General features: G+C 33.4%; 1 protein-coding gene across 1 annotated transcript; it reads left to right on the plus strand.

The window, feature by feature from the left end:
• The first annotated feature begins 1,751 nt into the window (after positions 1–1,751).
• On the plus strand, positions 1,752–17,015 carry LOC126829486 (probable serine/threonine-protein kinase pats1). The gene is made up of 17 exons (XM_056102831.1): positions 1,752–1,845; positions 2,227–2,406; positions 2,845–2,993; positions 3,404–3,466; positions 3,904–4,663; positions 5,413–5,513; positions 6,518–6,641; positions 7,994–8,191; positions 8,853–9,018; positions 9,509–9,680; positions 10,120–10,266; positions 11,077–11,166; positions 11,666–11,772; positions 11,896–11,977; positions 14,970–15,116; positions 15,697–15,879; positions 16,986–17,015. Exons 1-17 carry the CDS (start codon positions 1,761–1,763, stop codon positions 17,013–17,015), a joined length of 2,784 nt encoding a protein of 927 aa, XP_055958806.1. The 5' UTR covers positions 1,752–1,760.
• Positions 17,016–17,552: the final 537 nt, after the last annotated feature.

Genomic DNA, 17,552 nt, shown 5'->3' on the forward strand with positions numbered 1-17,552 from the left:
TGTTATAAATGTTTATATTGTAGTGAAGTATATACAGAATGTGTTATAAATGTTTAGTAAAGTATATACAGAATGTTTTATTTATGTTTATATTGAATGAAGTATATACAGAATGTGTTATAAATGTTTATATTATAGTAAAGTATATACAGAATGTGTTATTAATGTTCATATTATAGTGAAGTATATACAGAACGTGTTATTAATGTTTATATTGTAGTGAAGTATATATAGAATGTGTTATAAATGTTTATATTATAGTAAAGTATATACAAAATGTGTTATTAATGTTTATATTGTAGTGAAGTATATACAGAATGTGTTATTAATGATGTTATAAATGGTGGTAAAACTCTGATGATAGAATATAATAATGTATCTGCTGATGGTACTGAATCACAATGTCTACAAGTGGATGTTAAATCTAAGATAATACAACTAGCTAATGTTAAAACTGAGATGATACAAAGTGGAGGAGAACCAATAGAAGGACAGGATCAAGTAGATAATGTTGCACCCTCTAAAAAAGTCATGCTAGAACAACTGATATCAGATGTTAAAGGAAATGATATTACTCTAGGTAAAGGGTATAGTCATAGTGTGTGTGTGGGGGGGGGGGGGGGGTATTGACCTTTACAACAGAATTTCTGATTCTAGAAAAATCAAATTCTGAAATATAATAATTAAGTCAAAAATGAAAATTGGCAAATAGGACAACTTTGAATCTGTTTTTAACTCGAAATCATAAATTTGGATATGTATTTTTCATCAGGAATGTCAAACAGCTGTAAGTTAGTATATAGCAGCATTGCATATTCTATGATAATTCCTTATTTAATATTAAAAAATTTAGAAATTGAGTTTGACCAAATTATTTCAATAGCATTTAGTAAATAAATAAGAAATGACCTTTTTTTATGTCGTGTGGATGTTAATCTCTCTCTCTCTCTCTCTCTCTCTCTCTCTCTCTCTCTCTCTCTCTGGGAGTTTTACCAAGTTGAAAACTATTGAAGATGTTACGAGCCTGTTTTGAAGTACTTTTTATTTATGTCCATTTACAGGTAAGCCTATGTTGAAGAAGAGAGGATACGTTCCTGCACCATTTTATCTGGTCACAAAGGTAGACTTTTAGTTCTGATTATACTAAAGTATTTCTGAAATTTTTATCCAACACTAGACAAATGTTAAGTTGGGGATATTTGAATGTGTTCCTTTCGTTCTTCTGTCACAGTTTTTGTATCCATTCAATAAATCTTCATGGAATTTTTGTACACACATCAATCTTTGATAGTGTCATTTACTAATTTTCTGGCATGGTTCCCCCTTGTCAGAGGTGCCGGACAGAGTGCCTGACAATGGACAAGGTATGGGAAGAAAAACTGAGGTCCCATGTACACACTGGCTTGCACGCAAAAGATCTCTTGGCATTTGAAATTTGATATTAGAGTAGGCCATAGTGCCTCTGTACTACGGTAAAAATTCCCCTCATTGCACACTATATGGTATATGCCTGTCTTCATTAACCCAGTTGGTGCAGAGAACAGTAGGATATTAGAAAAGAAAAACAAATTACACCAGTATTATAGCCATTCACAGATATATATATAATTACATCCAAAATTTATTACCTGCTTGTCAAATCCTCAAATGATAATATAGTATCTGACCTGAATTTTAGATGATTAAATCTACTGAATTAAAATAAAACATTCAATAAATTTTCTGTCTGTATTGTTGTCTTGTAGGACAGTCAAAGAGTAATGGAGCTGGGTTTTGACAGTCGATGGAAGGAAAATCTATTAATAACTAAAGCTACTTGTAAAAACATACCAACAAGATTAACAGGTAATAACCATTACTGTTTGTTGTTTTACCTTATGTAGGTATATACCCCCACTTCATCAAATACCAACTACATGTCTGTCACTATACTTTACCAGACATTAGGAGAAACCATGCTTAAAACAACAAGGAACTTTCTTGGCCAGCACTAAGATCAAAGCTATTTTTTCGTGGTTATGACACAGCCCCTGACTCACAGAGCCGCTTCTGCTTTATTCTACCTTTTTCCCTAAAATATTTAATGTTTGTGAATGAGTCCAAATTTTACGCGAAAAAGGGGGACGTAATAAACGTGCCTTTAGCTGTGGTATGTTATTAATTAGAGTTAGTAGAAGGTGTATCTTCAGACAGACATATGACATATTTAATTTTGTTATATTTCAGTTCAAGGACTACAGCAAGTAGAAGCTGTGGTAGACGATGATACTTTTAATCAAAATATTTTACCTTCTCTTAAAACACTGGCCATTTATTTACCATCTGGTTTAAATACCAACAACCTATCAACACCGTCTGCTGTCAAAATGTTTACTGATATTCAACTACATCTTCTGTGTAATCCAGGTTTGTAGAGAAACTCCATTTCTTAAAGGCGTCTGTGTAATCCAGGTCTGTAGAGAAACTCTATTTCTTCTTAAGGTGTTTCAGAAATGGGTCAAAATTGAAAAATTGATTGATTACCCCTCCCACACCCCCCCCTATCAATATGTTTTAAGATGATTTGATTAAGGTATAAACATCTATATCTTTTTTCTCGAAGTTGGATTCAATTAGACCCAGATCCCATGAATTGAAATAAATAACAGCTCCGTTGGCTGTTATATCTAAAAGAAATAAGAATCTATAGGCTTTTCATAGGTATTTAGAATTTTATAGAAAAGAGTCCTTCCTGTATCTGATCAAGGAGTCCATTACCTCAAATGCTCATAACAACCAGACAATTGCTACAAATCTTCCCCTCATTTATACACAAACTATATTTACTGTGTTTTTGTATTTAAGGAAAACCAGAAATGGAAGAATTTAAAGGATTATTTAACCCTCATTTAGTTGACATGCCACCAAGTAATTTACAAAAGAAACTGTCTGCAGATGAACTGTATGGAAATGTAGCTGTTGGAATAGCTTACACACAACTTACAGCTAGACGAGTAAGCAAAATAAAAACCTAAAAATTAGGCCATTTAAAATAATATTCTGGTTCTCAGATTAAAATAAAAACACAAAAATAAAAACCTCTCCCTACCTGCATCAGAATATATATTCTTTGTATGGCCTTATATAGGTTATTTATCTTTACTTTCAATAAGATCTGATAAAGTAAGGTTATTTAAATATTCCATATTCTTATTTGAATATGTTGTGACTTAGAAAAGCTGATTTTCAGTGGGTGTACATGTTTTATTTTCAGTTTAGGTAAATTTTTGATTCATTTTATATTTGACCACTTCCACAGAAAGTTACCTTAGATTGACATTGTTTTTTTTTTTTGTATTATATATAACTCTTTTTTATGTCTTAAATTGTCATTGTTTTTTTTGTATTATAAATTTTTTTTTAGGTGTGGTTAAGTACATATGAACAAATTTTCACGGGTGGAAAATCTGATTTAACAGAAGAAAAGGTATACAGAATGTTTAATGTCTGATCTCTGGTCTGAGAGATTGTTTAGTAGCTTTCATATCCATCATATTTTCATGTTCTCAGTGGTCAAAGATATTTAAAGGTGCCTTCCGCGTACAAATTGGGTGATTTGATGATATATTTGGACTAAAAACATATTCAAATTAATTAAACTATCTAAAATTTGCTTCATATCCCTCCCATAACATTATATTTGTGAGGAAATACCCCAAGATATAAAAAATCTATTTTTAGAAGCCATTTTTGTCATATAACTTGATTAAAGGGGGGAGGACGGCAAATTGCAGAATGAATTTGTCGTTATTTATACACAGCACATTATCTTTTACAACAATAAGTATTAATAATAACATTAATCATGTTAGGAATACAATATGTGTCTGGTTTGTTCTAGTCTTATTATTTTCTATTCTTCAGATCCAGACATTACTATACAACTTGTTAAAAATGTACACCTCTTTATGTCATATCTACACAGAATTTTACGGAGAACTAAAAATGTCGAACCTTTTCATCAGCCAACAGCAAGATAATCTAGAGGCTAATATTAGTCAAATCAAACATATCGTTGATGTGGAGACCATGAAGAAACCATCTGATCACGCTTTGATCAAATTACCCAATGATTATTATGTGTGTAACGCTCATCTCTTGTCACAACAAGGATCTTTTCAAGATAAAGTGAACGAGGCCACGATGGATTTTAAACATTACAATCCATATTCAAAGGTGGTTAATATATTCGCCAGGCGGGGAATGATTATAAAGAAAATTTCAGATGAGTTTTTCAACAAATTGTCCAACCTACAAATTCTACATTTAAGCAAATGTAAACTTTTAGAAGTAATTCCCGATGGTCTATCCAAAAGTTTACAATTAAAGACACTTACGTTGGTAAATTTACCGAAAATAAAGTCATTGCCATCGGATATATTCATGTCCCCTTCTCTCGAATACCTGGAAATATCACAAGTACCAGTTAAAATTATTCCATCAAAGTTTCTTGAAACGAGCAAATTGACAGTTTTGATATTGCGATCTATGGGTCTAACCAGTATACCAGATGAAATAGGCAACCTATCACAGTTGAATACACTGATATTAAACTATAACCCAATAACAGATTTACCCATGTCACTAGGCAAGTTGCGAAACCTCACAGATCTAGATATTGATGGTAAGAATTAGACTTCACTTTAACAATATTTAAAATTCAGATCCTTTGATTGTTGGTGTATTATATTTCAAATGATGGTACGGGCAACGGGCCAATCGTACATTATTTACACTAGATGAAATATTGGATTCGCTGGACGATTTCATATAATTTGACAGCACTTTAATGGTCTCCAGAGAGTGTCTTTGAGGCAAGTGGTGTGTTTTTGATTCCCAGCTTGTACATCACAAGGAGTAGGGTCACCTGCCAACCTCATGGGTTAAGAGTCCTCCAATTTCTTGCTACTGACCCTACGTACAAGTGATTTATTGAAATGAAATTTAACCATATGTATGTGCCGAAATGACCTAGTTTGTGTTGAGCGAAGGTTAAACTCTCTCTTTCTCTTTCTCTTTCTCTCTCTCCCTCTCCCTCTCCCCCGTTCCCTCCCTACGTTGATGCCAATGTGTACAGAGGACCTCAGTTTTTTGTCCCATCCAAATGACTAGACAACTGTCCTTGCCAGGCCCTCCGTCCTGCACCACTAACAAGGGCAAGCCACGCTGGAGAGTCCTGATGAACGTTTTTGGCCAACACAGGGATCGAACCGGGGACCTAAAGGCTAATGAAGCAGCGTCCTATGCACTTAGCCACCGTGGCTCCTGTATATTTCCATGGCTGAAATGAGAGAGTTGGTGCAGAAAAATAAGAAGCTAATTCCCATTTTATTTTCTTAACAATTTTAAACATTTTTTTTGTTTGTGTTGTAGGAATGTCGTTATTAGAATATGAAAGTGGTTTTAGTGCTGATGATTTGATGAAATGGTTTCATACCAAGGCTTCTTTTTATGTTGATTACCTAGGAGAGGAGGTATGTAGCACAAATATTTTATTTTGATTACTTACCTAGGAGAGGAGGTATGTACCCCAGGTATTTTATATTGATTACTTAGGAGAGGAGGTATGTAACCCAAGTATTTTATATTGATTACCTAGGAGAGGAGGTATATAACCCAAGTATTTTATATTGAATACCTGATAGAGGAGGTATGTACCCCAGGTATTTTATATTGATTACCCAGGAGAGGAGGTATGTAACCCAGGTATTTTATATTGATTACCCAGGAGAGGAGGTATATGACCCAAGTATTTTATATTGAATACCTGGGAGAGGAGGTATGTAACCCAGGTATTTTATTTTGATTACCTTGTAGAAATGTCACTGATCATCATTTAAGGAATTTTGTATTCTTTGAAAACTACAACATTGTAAAATTGAATCTTTAAAGATGCGTTAAGATCAAGAGATAAATCTGCCTATTGCAGTTCTTTATTTAGTCCTTAAATGTTACATAAATTATTAACATGACAAGACCATATTCAATTCTCTAGTTCATCAGATGACTCTGATTTAAAGTAGATTAGAATGGTTCAGCCATTTAATGGTTTAATTTAAAAATGGAGAAACGAGGCTAAGTCTCGAATAACCAGTACCATGGTTATGATAATAAACAATCAATGCACACATCTTTTCAAAACTAAAAACAGTAATAACTATGCTCAGAATAAAGTAATTTGAATGAAATTTTCAATATATTTATTTTGCATTATCTATATTTTTGAACTGTTCTAACAAGAACGACCAGCTCTTTATCTAAATCTTACATAATGCATCTTTAAAGAAATATCAACCCACAAATGGTAAACTTCGATCAAGATTAGAAAATCTGAAACTGACTCTTATATTTTGTGCTGTAAAAATCACACAATAATCTTTGGGTCCTAATTATCTCCGTAAATTCCTATTTCACAATACCACGCTTCTAAACTCAAAACAGAAAGTGTTTATAAAAGTTTATCTTGTAATTATTATAGGTTGTACAAACTTTATTCGAGAAGTTTGATATCAATAATTCGGGAACTTTAGATGTGAATGAAGTGGCTAATCTGAATAATTATTTATTCTGGCAAGTACCAAGACTTGGTTCCAATAATATCAGTAAGTATATAATAATCTGAGGACAGGTTTTACAATTATAATGACACCATTTACTTCTCTATTCCGAGCATATTGATTATCACCAAAATGTGTAGTTAGAATAATGTTCTAACAAACTGAATGTTGTAGGGTTTAAATCCAAACATTCGTTTCTCAAGTCGCCTTGTTGAACTTTCATATGTTCAATTCAATTCTTTATTCAATTCATCAGATAACATATGCATGATACAGTTACACACAAACAGTATATACATGATACAGTTACATCAAACAATATATACATGATACGGTTATACACAAACAATATATACAGTTACAGTTACATACAAACAATATTTTACAGTTATACAAACAATATATACATGATACGGTTATACAAATATTATGTGACAACTAAATACAAAGACACAAAAGCAGTGTGATGGTTTTTGGGGTATTTAAATAAGTTGAATTAGATAATTAATAGCCATGATTAAAGAATAAATATCTGAACATACTTCTACTTATTCTACAGAGTAAAGTTTTTAACAGATTTTAATTATGTTTTAAAGGCTCAATACCACTCTTGTTGTAACTGAATAATATGTCCCAATCTTTATTCTGGTCAACAAATTGTACTATTTTAGAATATTTCAATTAATTGATGATACAAATTTCATCTTAACACACCCTATTTAAAAATTTTGAAAAATTCAACGTAATGGTTTGAAACGTTTAACGTAAACCTTTTCAAATGAAACTTCGATTTAAAAATATTTTCGAACCCTCTGGACAAGTAAAATAGGATGTAATGGATAATTTACACAACAGGTAGGACACTTAAACATCTAATACTTAGAATAAGGCTAATAATTATTTTCTGGAGCTTTCAAGCCAGCAAGAGTGTTATTGTCCCTTTAAGAATTGTTATTAGAATCAATATTACCATACTCATGTATATATATATACACACTTTACAATTCAATTCTTCACTACTTTCCATTAGGGGTGCCAGTGAATTCTGAGCCTTCTTGTAAAATCAGTTTCAGAAATATATCCTCTGACTGATACATGATTATAAATGTCATTCTACAGATTTATATTCCTGACAGATTTTCATCAAGTTTTAGCCAGTGTTATTTATGTACTGGTATATCTAATTTTGATTGGTTAACTGGCAATCAAATAGTGTGTAAGAAATTAAATCTAGATTGCACAGCTATAAATATGGAATATGGAATATCATGTACATTAAAATCTTGTTTCGGCCAGAAAGTGATAGATATTATAATTTTTTCAGGTTGCACTAGATGACCTAATTAACATTGTGGGAATGAATCTTTAAATCAAGACTTTGATTCATTTCTTTTCAGATAATGAAGAATATGGAGGAATACCACCTTGTGTGTTTCTACTCATGAGTCTAGAACATTTGTCTTTAAAGAACCAGGCTATTACGGCTGTACCAGTGCATATGTGTCGTCTGACTAATCTCGCTAACCTTGACCTTGCTAGTGACCCCCTGTTAGAAAGTTTACCAGGAGCTCTAGGTCATCTACCAAATATTAAATGTAAGTTTCCCTTGGAAGTGTTTTTAGGATTCATGGGATATTTGTAGAAGGATACCATCATATTGCAATAAACGCAAAAAAATCATAGCCATGGTGTGAATGTACTTCTACATTCTGATGACAGATGGTGACAGTATAAAAGTTTGTGTTTTTAGTACCCCCCCCCCCCCCACCATGCCTCTGTTCGTCACTCTTTTAGGAACACAATATCTCTGCTTCTCATTAAGGTGTGGGTGTCTTGACAGAGGTTGATGATGAGCATTTGATTGGTCAATGCTTTGGGGTACACAATGACTTTTATTCTGATCAAGTAAGAGTGGTGGAACTTAGTGCATAGTTTCATTACCTTGTCTAAGTTTGATTATATGCATTTTCTGCTTAGGCTAAGTATACACATTTTTGATTGCTCAAAATTTTTCAAAAGATAAATGAGCAGTTAATAACAAAAATGTGTCATCTATTTATTTTGGAATTGTTGCTAGAGACATCAGCATCACTATTGGCTTGTCAGACTCTATATTACATGTAATGTATGTCCATATTGTACAAGACTCATATTCAAATTCTCTTCTGAAAATCTGTTAATTTGTTCACAAGTGGTCATTCAATCCTTTATCTAGAATTAGTTTAATTTCTTAATGCAAATTTCTTTCTGTTTTAGCCATCAATTTATTCCGATGTCCATCGTTGCGTACACCACCCAATGAAGTTGTACAGAGAGGTTTTGAATCTGTTCAGGCGTATTTAAAACGTTTGGCTGGTGGTTTTACGGAATGTAGACGAACAAAACTGATGTTGGTTGGATTAGGTGGTGCCGGTAAAACAAGGTGAGTTACTCCACTTTGATTGGGTGGGTGGGGCATGAGTGGAGGGGCATGATGGAAAAGGGCAGGGGCCTACTGTACAGGGAGGATTAGAACTCTGGGTGATAGTTGGATAAGGTGGTACTACACGGTGATAAACTTACTCCACTTCAGTAGAGTGGGTGGTGCATGAGGGTTGGGGGTGGGGGCATAACATCCAGGGAGGATGGGAACCATGCTGGGTGTTAGTTAGATTAGGTGGTGCCGGTAAAACAAGGTGATATAGTTACTCCACTTCAATAGGGCAGTAGGGTATCCTGAGTGTCCCACCCAAATGTTTGGGCAGATCATTGGTACTTGTTGTCTATTCTAGATATCTTTATGAAACTCTGTATACCATCAGTTGTGCTTATTTTTAATTAGATATTTCTCAGATTTCCTTGTAGAAACATTTTGGTTTATAGGTTAAATTACAGGTAGCTGTTAATTAATTCTGTTATATAATTTGTTACAGTTTATTAAAAGCTATAATGAGTGTTAATAATAAAACAGTAGGAACTAAAGGTGAACAGATTACTGATGGTATAGATATACAACCCTGGACAATCAAGACTAAAGACAATATTGAAGTTACATACAGTACATGGGATTTTGCTGGGCAAACTTTATACTATAATACGCATCAGGTATACATTTCTCTTGTAAATATTTATATGTAATAGTTGTGTAATTGTTAATTCCTATACAAAATTGAATACAAGAGGGTTGTGTGGTCGACTTGAGTGGCGTAGTGTGTACCTGAGATAAGGTCGGCAAGGATGAGCATCTATTCCTTCAGATAGGACAAAAAACGGAGGTCATCTATGTACATGTTGGCATGCACAGTTGGAATTCCAAATAAGATTAGACCCTAGCACAGCTGTCCTGTCAAATATTTACTCATAGCACATTATCTGGCATATGTAGGTATTCATTTGACCAAATGGAGCAGAAAAGTAGGATGTAAACCTCATTTCATTTTAGTTCATTCCAGAAAATGTTAAATTAATGAAGAATACATTTGTGCATTTTTCATTTTTATTGGATTGATAAGATAAACTATAGCAATAATTTCTCTATTTCCAGTTTTTCCTATCTAAAAGAGCGATATATGTATTAGTATGGTCAACACGTCAAGGATTTGAACATGCTGGGTTAGATTTCTGGTTGAGTTCCATCTCCTGTCATGCTCCTAAAACACCAATATTTATAGTTGGATCTCATTGTGATCAGGTAAAGTAGAATCAAACATCCTCTGCCATTCAAACATCCTTGTGATCAGGTAAAGTAGAATCAAACACCAAGTTTATAGTTTGATCTCATCGTGATTAGGTTAAGTAGAATCAAACAGCTCATTCACACACCTGATGGTAGGATAAAACATCTTTCTTAACGAAACATTTTTACTTTCAACTGTCAAACATCCATTTTTTGATTGTGATCCCTTGGAAATTATTTGCACAGGATGATAAGATTTAGTCTCGAAGGGCCCCCACACTCATTGTATACTTTAATTTGATGTGTCAAATACCCATCCTAAATATACCCATCCTTAGATATACCCATCCTTAGATTGTGATCCCTTTCGATTGTAGGGTCGGAAACCCATCCTTAGATGGTGATCCCTTCAAACATCCATCCTTAGATGGTGATCTTTTTAAATTCTAGGGTCAAATACCCATCCTTCAAATTGTAGGTGCAAACACCCATCCTGAAATTGTGATCCCTTTTGATTGTAGGGTCAAACACCCATCCTTAGATCTTTTTTAAATTGTAGGGTCAAATACCAATCCTTAGATTGTGATCCGTTCAAATTGTGGGTCGAACACCAATTTGTGCTCCCTTTAAATTATAGGATCAATCATTCATCCTTAGGTTGTGATCCTTGTATTGTTTATTGCAAGGTCAAACATCCATCTTTTATAGGCAGAAATTTTTTTTTATAGTTTTGAGCTCATTTTGTGCTATCTTACATTTATAAGATCATTGTATAATGTTCTTATTAACTTATCTTTTCTTAAAGACCTATTTATAATTATTTAGGTGCCTAAAGCTGATATTGCTATGAATGAACTGAGGAAACTTTATCCACAGATTATAGATTTCTATTTTGTTAGTTCTATAACAGGGACGGTAAGTTTAATATTATCAATGTATTCATTGTTTCTAATTTGAATGTTTAGTTCTTCAGCGAAAATAAGCCATTGTCAAGAGAATTGAAATTTAAAAACTGTTAAACCTGACTGATATTGTGAAAGGTTAAAAAATGGTTCATTTCTGTTCAATATCTATAAAGAAATGATAAATTGACAATTTGACAGCATTCATCAAACTTTATATATACAAACCAGCACCACTAGTGTAATGGGCATCTGTTTAATTTGATTGAATCCAAACCAAGAGATTATCTCAAACATTGTTAAATTAAATGTTGTCTGAAAAATGCATTTGACAAGCTATAATAATAGACATGAAATATAAATTAACATGAATGATTAGGTTGTGTACAGGAGGAAATGTATATTATACATGAAGCATTGACAATTTGATATCCTGGGGAAGTGCTGGATTATTTCGATTTGTGTGCTTTTTTAGCACATTTTGTTAGTCATTTTATTTTTACAAATTTCAGAATATTAAACAACTAAAAGATGACATGTTACGAGTAACTCTGGAACAGAAAAATATGGGAGAAAAAATACCAAAAGTCTGGCTTAATTTGGAGAAGAAATTTTTAGAGTAAGATAATCTTAGTTGGTGATATCTCTTGTGACTTTCATGTCCAAATTTATTGCAAGATTCTAATTTATTTCTATAAATCTTTTGTATGATTTGAAAATCATTTTGACTGTTATTTTTCAGAGCTAGAAAGGATACAAGTATAATGGAATGGTCAAAAATAAGACAATATGGTATGGAGGAAGGAATCTACGATGAAAAAGATGTATGTTTTCTCTTTAAGTTTAACCCTTTCAATGCTAGACGTAAATCCACTGCCTGTGCTAGATGACCTGGCGCCTGGTACGTTCGGGCATTTTTATGCGCGAACTCTTAGTTTTTTTTACTGGCATGCGCACAGGTACTATTTCTTTTTCTTTTAACAAGTACCCAAATCGGGGATTTCGTGCGGAGGTAGTTCAGAGGTAAACAGTCTGTGAAGTACAACACTTGCCACTGTACCTGTGTATCGCTAATTATAAACCGAATGTGTGAAGACAGTTCATACATATCACTCAAAAATTTTTCAGTACAAACTCAGTTGATTCACGCTCGATTTGCTACTAAACAAACCCATCGGTTTATTTTCTGAACAGTGTGACCCGAAGTGACCGTGGATTTATTGACCTTGTATGAAATAATCCATAGCTATATCCTTACACCGAGAGAAATTATCTAGTCTCGGTGAAAAGAACCATGGTCATCTGGTAGAAAATTACTTTTGTATTTTTTGGAACGGAAAACAGTGTTTTTAGAAGCAAACTAACCTGCCGCACATGAGGAAGTCATTATACTAATAATAAAAGGCGAGACGTCTTTTTGCGGCGCAGGCTTATCACTGAGTAGTAAACCGTCCACAAACAATAATATAGGAAGCCTAGTGACGAGTGTAGTAAGTAGACTATAGGTTTGAGTCGAGATTACTCGCTTTCAGTTTACTCTGTTTTTGCGATAACCAATTATGTGAGAAATACCATACTGACATTCGGTTTTTAAAAGTTGTACGCGAACTAAATGTGTTTGTTAGATACTGACAGAGCAGCCCCGAGTCAAACAATCGCCGCCCGAGCTGTCTTCGTCAGCTAGTTTCACAATATCGTGCAATAGGTGTATTAATGTGATTTTTAGGTTTAACCCTGCAAACAATGCCAAAATAGTGTTTTCACTGCTTACAGAAAACTGAAATTTAAAAAAAAAAATTTTTATGAGGGTGACCCTCCCACACACTCCCTATCGAGCTGCTGCTCTGTCTGCGCAGCCTCATGCCTGGCACATACTGTCAACATTGTATATTTTTCCGTTTCCGCCCTTCCCCCCCACAATATATATTTCACGGCTACGTTGCGACGGTACCAGCATACCCAGTTGTTGACACCCATTACATCACTCCTGTCTAACAAATCATAAAGCTGTGGTGTTACGGTGGCGGCATAGTATTTCACCGTAACACCACAGCCACTCTAACCATTCATAATACATCTAACTATCCCTTTACAGCACTTCACTCCCTACACATTTCCCCTCGTCCTACTTTCCCAAACGTCAACAACACATCTCATACATCCAGTTCGCTGATTAACCCTTGTACCACGTCTACTGGACCCTTTTTTGAGGAAAAATGTGGATTTAGAACTAAATGCCAAACAGTACTTATGGAAGCTTTTATGAAAATTCTTTTTGGTGTTTGGATGGGCATGATGTTGGACTAAGAGAAAAAAATAGAATTTTGGAAATTTGCATAATCATGTAGTCACGTGACGTCATGGCGGCCATTTTGGATTTTTCATTTCTCACTAAAGCTAACACGAAAACGAATTTTTCTCCATGAAATACTTATGGGATATTGTTTTTTTCTCTGGATTTTGATAAAGATATATAAAATGAACAGAAATATCAATAGTAGCCATGAGCAATGCCACCACTAACACGCACACCACGTCTCCCGCTGCCATGACCACGTGCGGATTGCAATACCTTGATTTTACTTTCACTTTCATCAAGTCCCATATCATTATCACTATAGTCAGTCAATAGATCTACACGTTCGGGACTCAGGAATTGCATTATAATCAACATCAGAATTATCGTCAGAATCTACTAGAGACATACTACATAGGGCTATTATGTTCACACTGGGCTTGTTCATCATGCACGGGAGACATAGCCATAGGCGGAAGATCGCGCAACACATCACGCACTTCATACTACCAATCACTGTCCTGGCTACTATTATTATCAACTAACTGGAAACGAATTATGTGTATCAGTTCCCGCCTCGAAATTGTCCACACTATCTTGGTCAGCGAAGATGCCATTCACGACTTCGCCGAGATTGCATCATCTACGTTGTCACTATGCACTCTGCCATTTTACGGTTTGCCGCTTTGAAACACGTGGAAATATGTTCTAGTGCATAGAAAATACAATAGATGGCATACTGAGTACCCGGTAATACCGGGTATGCGCATTGTAACGACATTTTATTATACCCGGTACTACCGGGTAGACGCAATGAAAGGGTTAAATCAAACATATACAATACTGAGAAAAAATCCATCTCTTACCATTTTGCGTGTTGTATGTCATTGAGTCAACTTGTGTGGTTTCAATTCCCTGGTTGTACATGACAAGGAGTAGGGTTGCTTGTCCAACCTCAAGGGTTTTGTCCTGGTCCCCCGGATTCAGATGTCAGCTGTATATGAACAGGGACTGACAGTTACCATGATGATGTCACTTCCTTATGATTTAAATCAAAATGATTTGTATTTCAGGTTGTTCATTTTCATAGAATATCAGATGATAAAAAAGAATATCAGATGATAAAAAAGAATATCAGATAATGAATAGAATAAGGGATTAGATGATGAATAAAATATTATTAGATGATGAATAAGATATTAAATGTTTCTATTTTGTTTTGGGTGATTCTTTTAGATTTCTGAATCATCATAAAAGTAGATTTGAGAGCATATGTTAAATCAATACCTAAATTATAGAAATATGACAATCACTGATTCATTTAATCAACCAATGGGTTGATTGTATTGCGAGTGTATTGAATATATATCCATTAATTTGTGTCATAATATTCATTAGTTCACTGTAACAATCCTATTGTATTGAGTATAAAAAATGTGTCCAGATATATATAGCCCATTAAATATCTGTCACATTATTCATAATATTTATCATATCAATCCTGGCATTATTATTTTCAGATTAAGGAAGCCATTCAGTTTTTACATGAGTTAGGAACTGTACAGTATTTTGATAATGATGTATTAAGAGATAGAGTGGTGATCAACCCCCAGTGGATTGTAAATGTTATGTCTTGTGTCGTATCCGTTAAAAACTCTCCCATTCAGGTAATTAATCTTCTAGAATCTTAGTTACATCACAGATAATATATAATTTATAATCATGGGGGGAGCCACAATGGCTCAGTGAGTAAGGTGCTAGCTTGCTAATTAGGAGGTCTCAGGTTCTCTTCCGGTGTTGGTGTGGTTTGCCTTTGTCAGTGTTGCAGGACCGAGGGACTGGCTAGGAACAGCATTTAGTTGTATGGATGGGACAAAAATAAAAACATGGTCCTGTTTGTCTTAAATGTAAAAGAATCGTTATTAGTTGATGGAGTAGGTGGAAATGCTGCTGTCACTGGTTGGTTGAAATGAGTATAAAATTGATCTCATAATTTCCAGCTCCTCCAACAAACTCAGTGACTAACCAGATATTGTGAAAGTCTTCTACAGAGGGAATGTGATTTGATGTGATTTACAATTTTAATTTTACAATTTTAATTTAAAAATTTTATTTACAATTTTAATTTCAATTTACAATTTTAATTTACAATTTTAATTTTAATTTTAATTTTAATTTACAATTTTAATTTACAATTTTAATTTTAATTTACAATTTTAATTTATTTATTTATTTATTTATTTATAGACTAAAAGAGGAGAATTTCATCATTCTGACATGAAGACAATATGGAATGAATATCCTACAAGTCTCCATCAATGGTTATTACAGTTAACAGAACAATTTGATCTGACCTTCCCTCTACCACATCAAGATATTAATATAGTACCTTGTCTTCTTCCACATGAAGAACCTAAACAAGCTATTGAGGTAACTTTTTCATCTTTTAATAAACACAGATTAATGTTGGTAAACTTAAAGATGTATTATGTAAGAGTTAGATAAAAAGCTGGCTGTTCTTTGACTAATTTATAAATAGATAATGCAAAATGAATATTAACCGATTAAATGGCGCATGTGTTCCAATCCAATTAATATTGCAGCCATCTTGTGACCAAGATAGTTGAGTATTGACTTGTCAGGTAGATAAATGTCTAAATGATAATTTATGTAACATTTGAAGCCAGAAAAAGACTTCCAATAGACCAAAAATTAGCTCGGTTACGTAATACAACTCTCAGTTGAAAACTGAACAAAGGTTTTGTGTCCAGATTATTCTGTCATCCAATATCGCGACGATAAAAAGCCAAGTATATTAAAGTAGATAAGGTACAAATAATTCTATGTTTACCGTAGATGAATCTATGAATAAATAAAAAAATACGTCCAGGTAAAATATTCACCACTTTACTCCATTCTGACATATATTAAATCATATAAGCTAGCTGTCTGCCCCCTATAGGCATCTTCACATATTAATAATGTATATAAGAAATTATATTTGTAGCCATACATATATACATTTGTGGTATAATAGATTTCCATGGCAATGACAATTATAGATAATAATAGGTAACATACAACAATAGGTTATAAAGTATATAATACATAATGACATTAATTTACATAGTCTTCCTGTTATAATCTAACAATAATACAATACAGGAGTAATGAGTTGAAATGAATGTCCATAGAATAATTATATATAAGAAAAACAGATCACATCTAAAGTCCTCTCCAGGTTGATGTTTGGTTGTTTATTTAACTCTTGAATGATGATTAATAGTTGATTAATGTTGTTTGTATTTGTAGACTGTCTGGCCGTCTAATGATAATTTATAGTTGATTAATGTTGTTTATATTTGTAGACTATCTGGCCGTCTAATGATGATTTATAGTTGATTAATGTTTTTTGTATTTGTAGACTGTCTGGCCATCTAATGATGATTTATAGTTGATTAATGTTGTTTGTATTTGTAGACTGTCTGGCTGTCTAATGATGATTTATAGTTGATTAATGTTGTTTGTATTTGTAGACTGTCTGGCCGTCTAATGATGATTTATAGTTGATTAATGTTGTTTATAGTTGTAGACTGTCTGGCCGTCTAATGACAATTTATAGCTGAATAATGTTGTTTGTATTTGTAGACTGTCTGGCTGTCTAATGATGATTTATAGTTGATTAATGTTGTTTATATTTGTAGACTGTCTGGCTGTCTAATGATGAATTATGGTTGATTAATGTTGTTTATATTTGTAGACTGTCTGGCCGTCTAATGATGATTTATAATTGATTAATGTTGTTTATATTTGTAGACTGTCTGGCCGTCTAATGATGATTTATAGTTGATTAATGTTGTTTATATTTGTAGACTGTCTGGCTGTCTAATGATAATTTTAGCTGAATAATGTTGTTTATAGTTGTAGACTGTCTGGCCGTCTAATGATAATTTATAGTTGATTAATGTTGTTTATAGTTGTAGACTGTCTGGCCGTCTAATGATAATTTATAGCTGAATAATGTTGTTTGTATTTGTAGACTGTCTGGCCATCTAATGATGAATTAAAGAAGAAAGGTAAAGAACAATCAAAGATGGTTTATA

Source organism: Patella vulgata, chromosome 8 (genome assembly GCF_932274485.2).
Source record: "Patella vulgata chromosome 8, xgPatVulg1.2, whole genome shotgun sequence".
NCBI lineage: Eukaryota > Metazoa > Mollusca > Gastropoda > Patellidae > Patella > Patella vulgata.

Coding starts and splice junctions, on each gene's coding strand:
- LOC126829486 (XM_056102831.1), top strand. CDS start 1,761: ATGGAGCTGGGTTTTGACAGTCGATGGAAGGAAAATCTATTAATAACT. Junction 3,467..3,903: donor CTGATTTAACAGAAGAAAAG/GTATACAGAATG, acceptor TCTATTCTTCAG/ATCCAGACATTACTATACAA. Junction 11,773..11,895: donor TTGGAGAAGAAATTTTTAGA/GTAAGATAATCT, acceptor GTTATTTTTCAG/AGCTAGAAAGGATACAAGTA.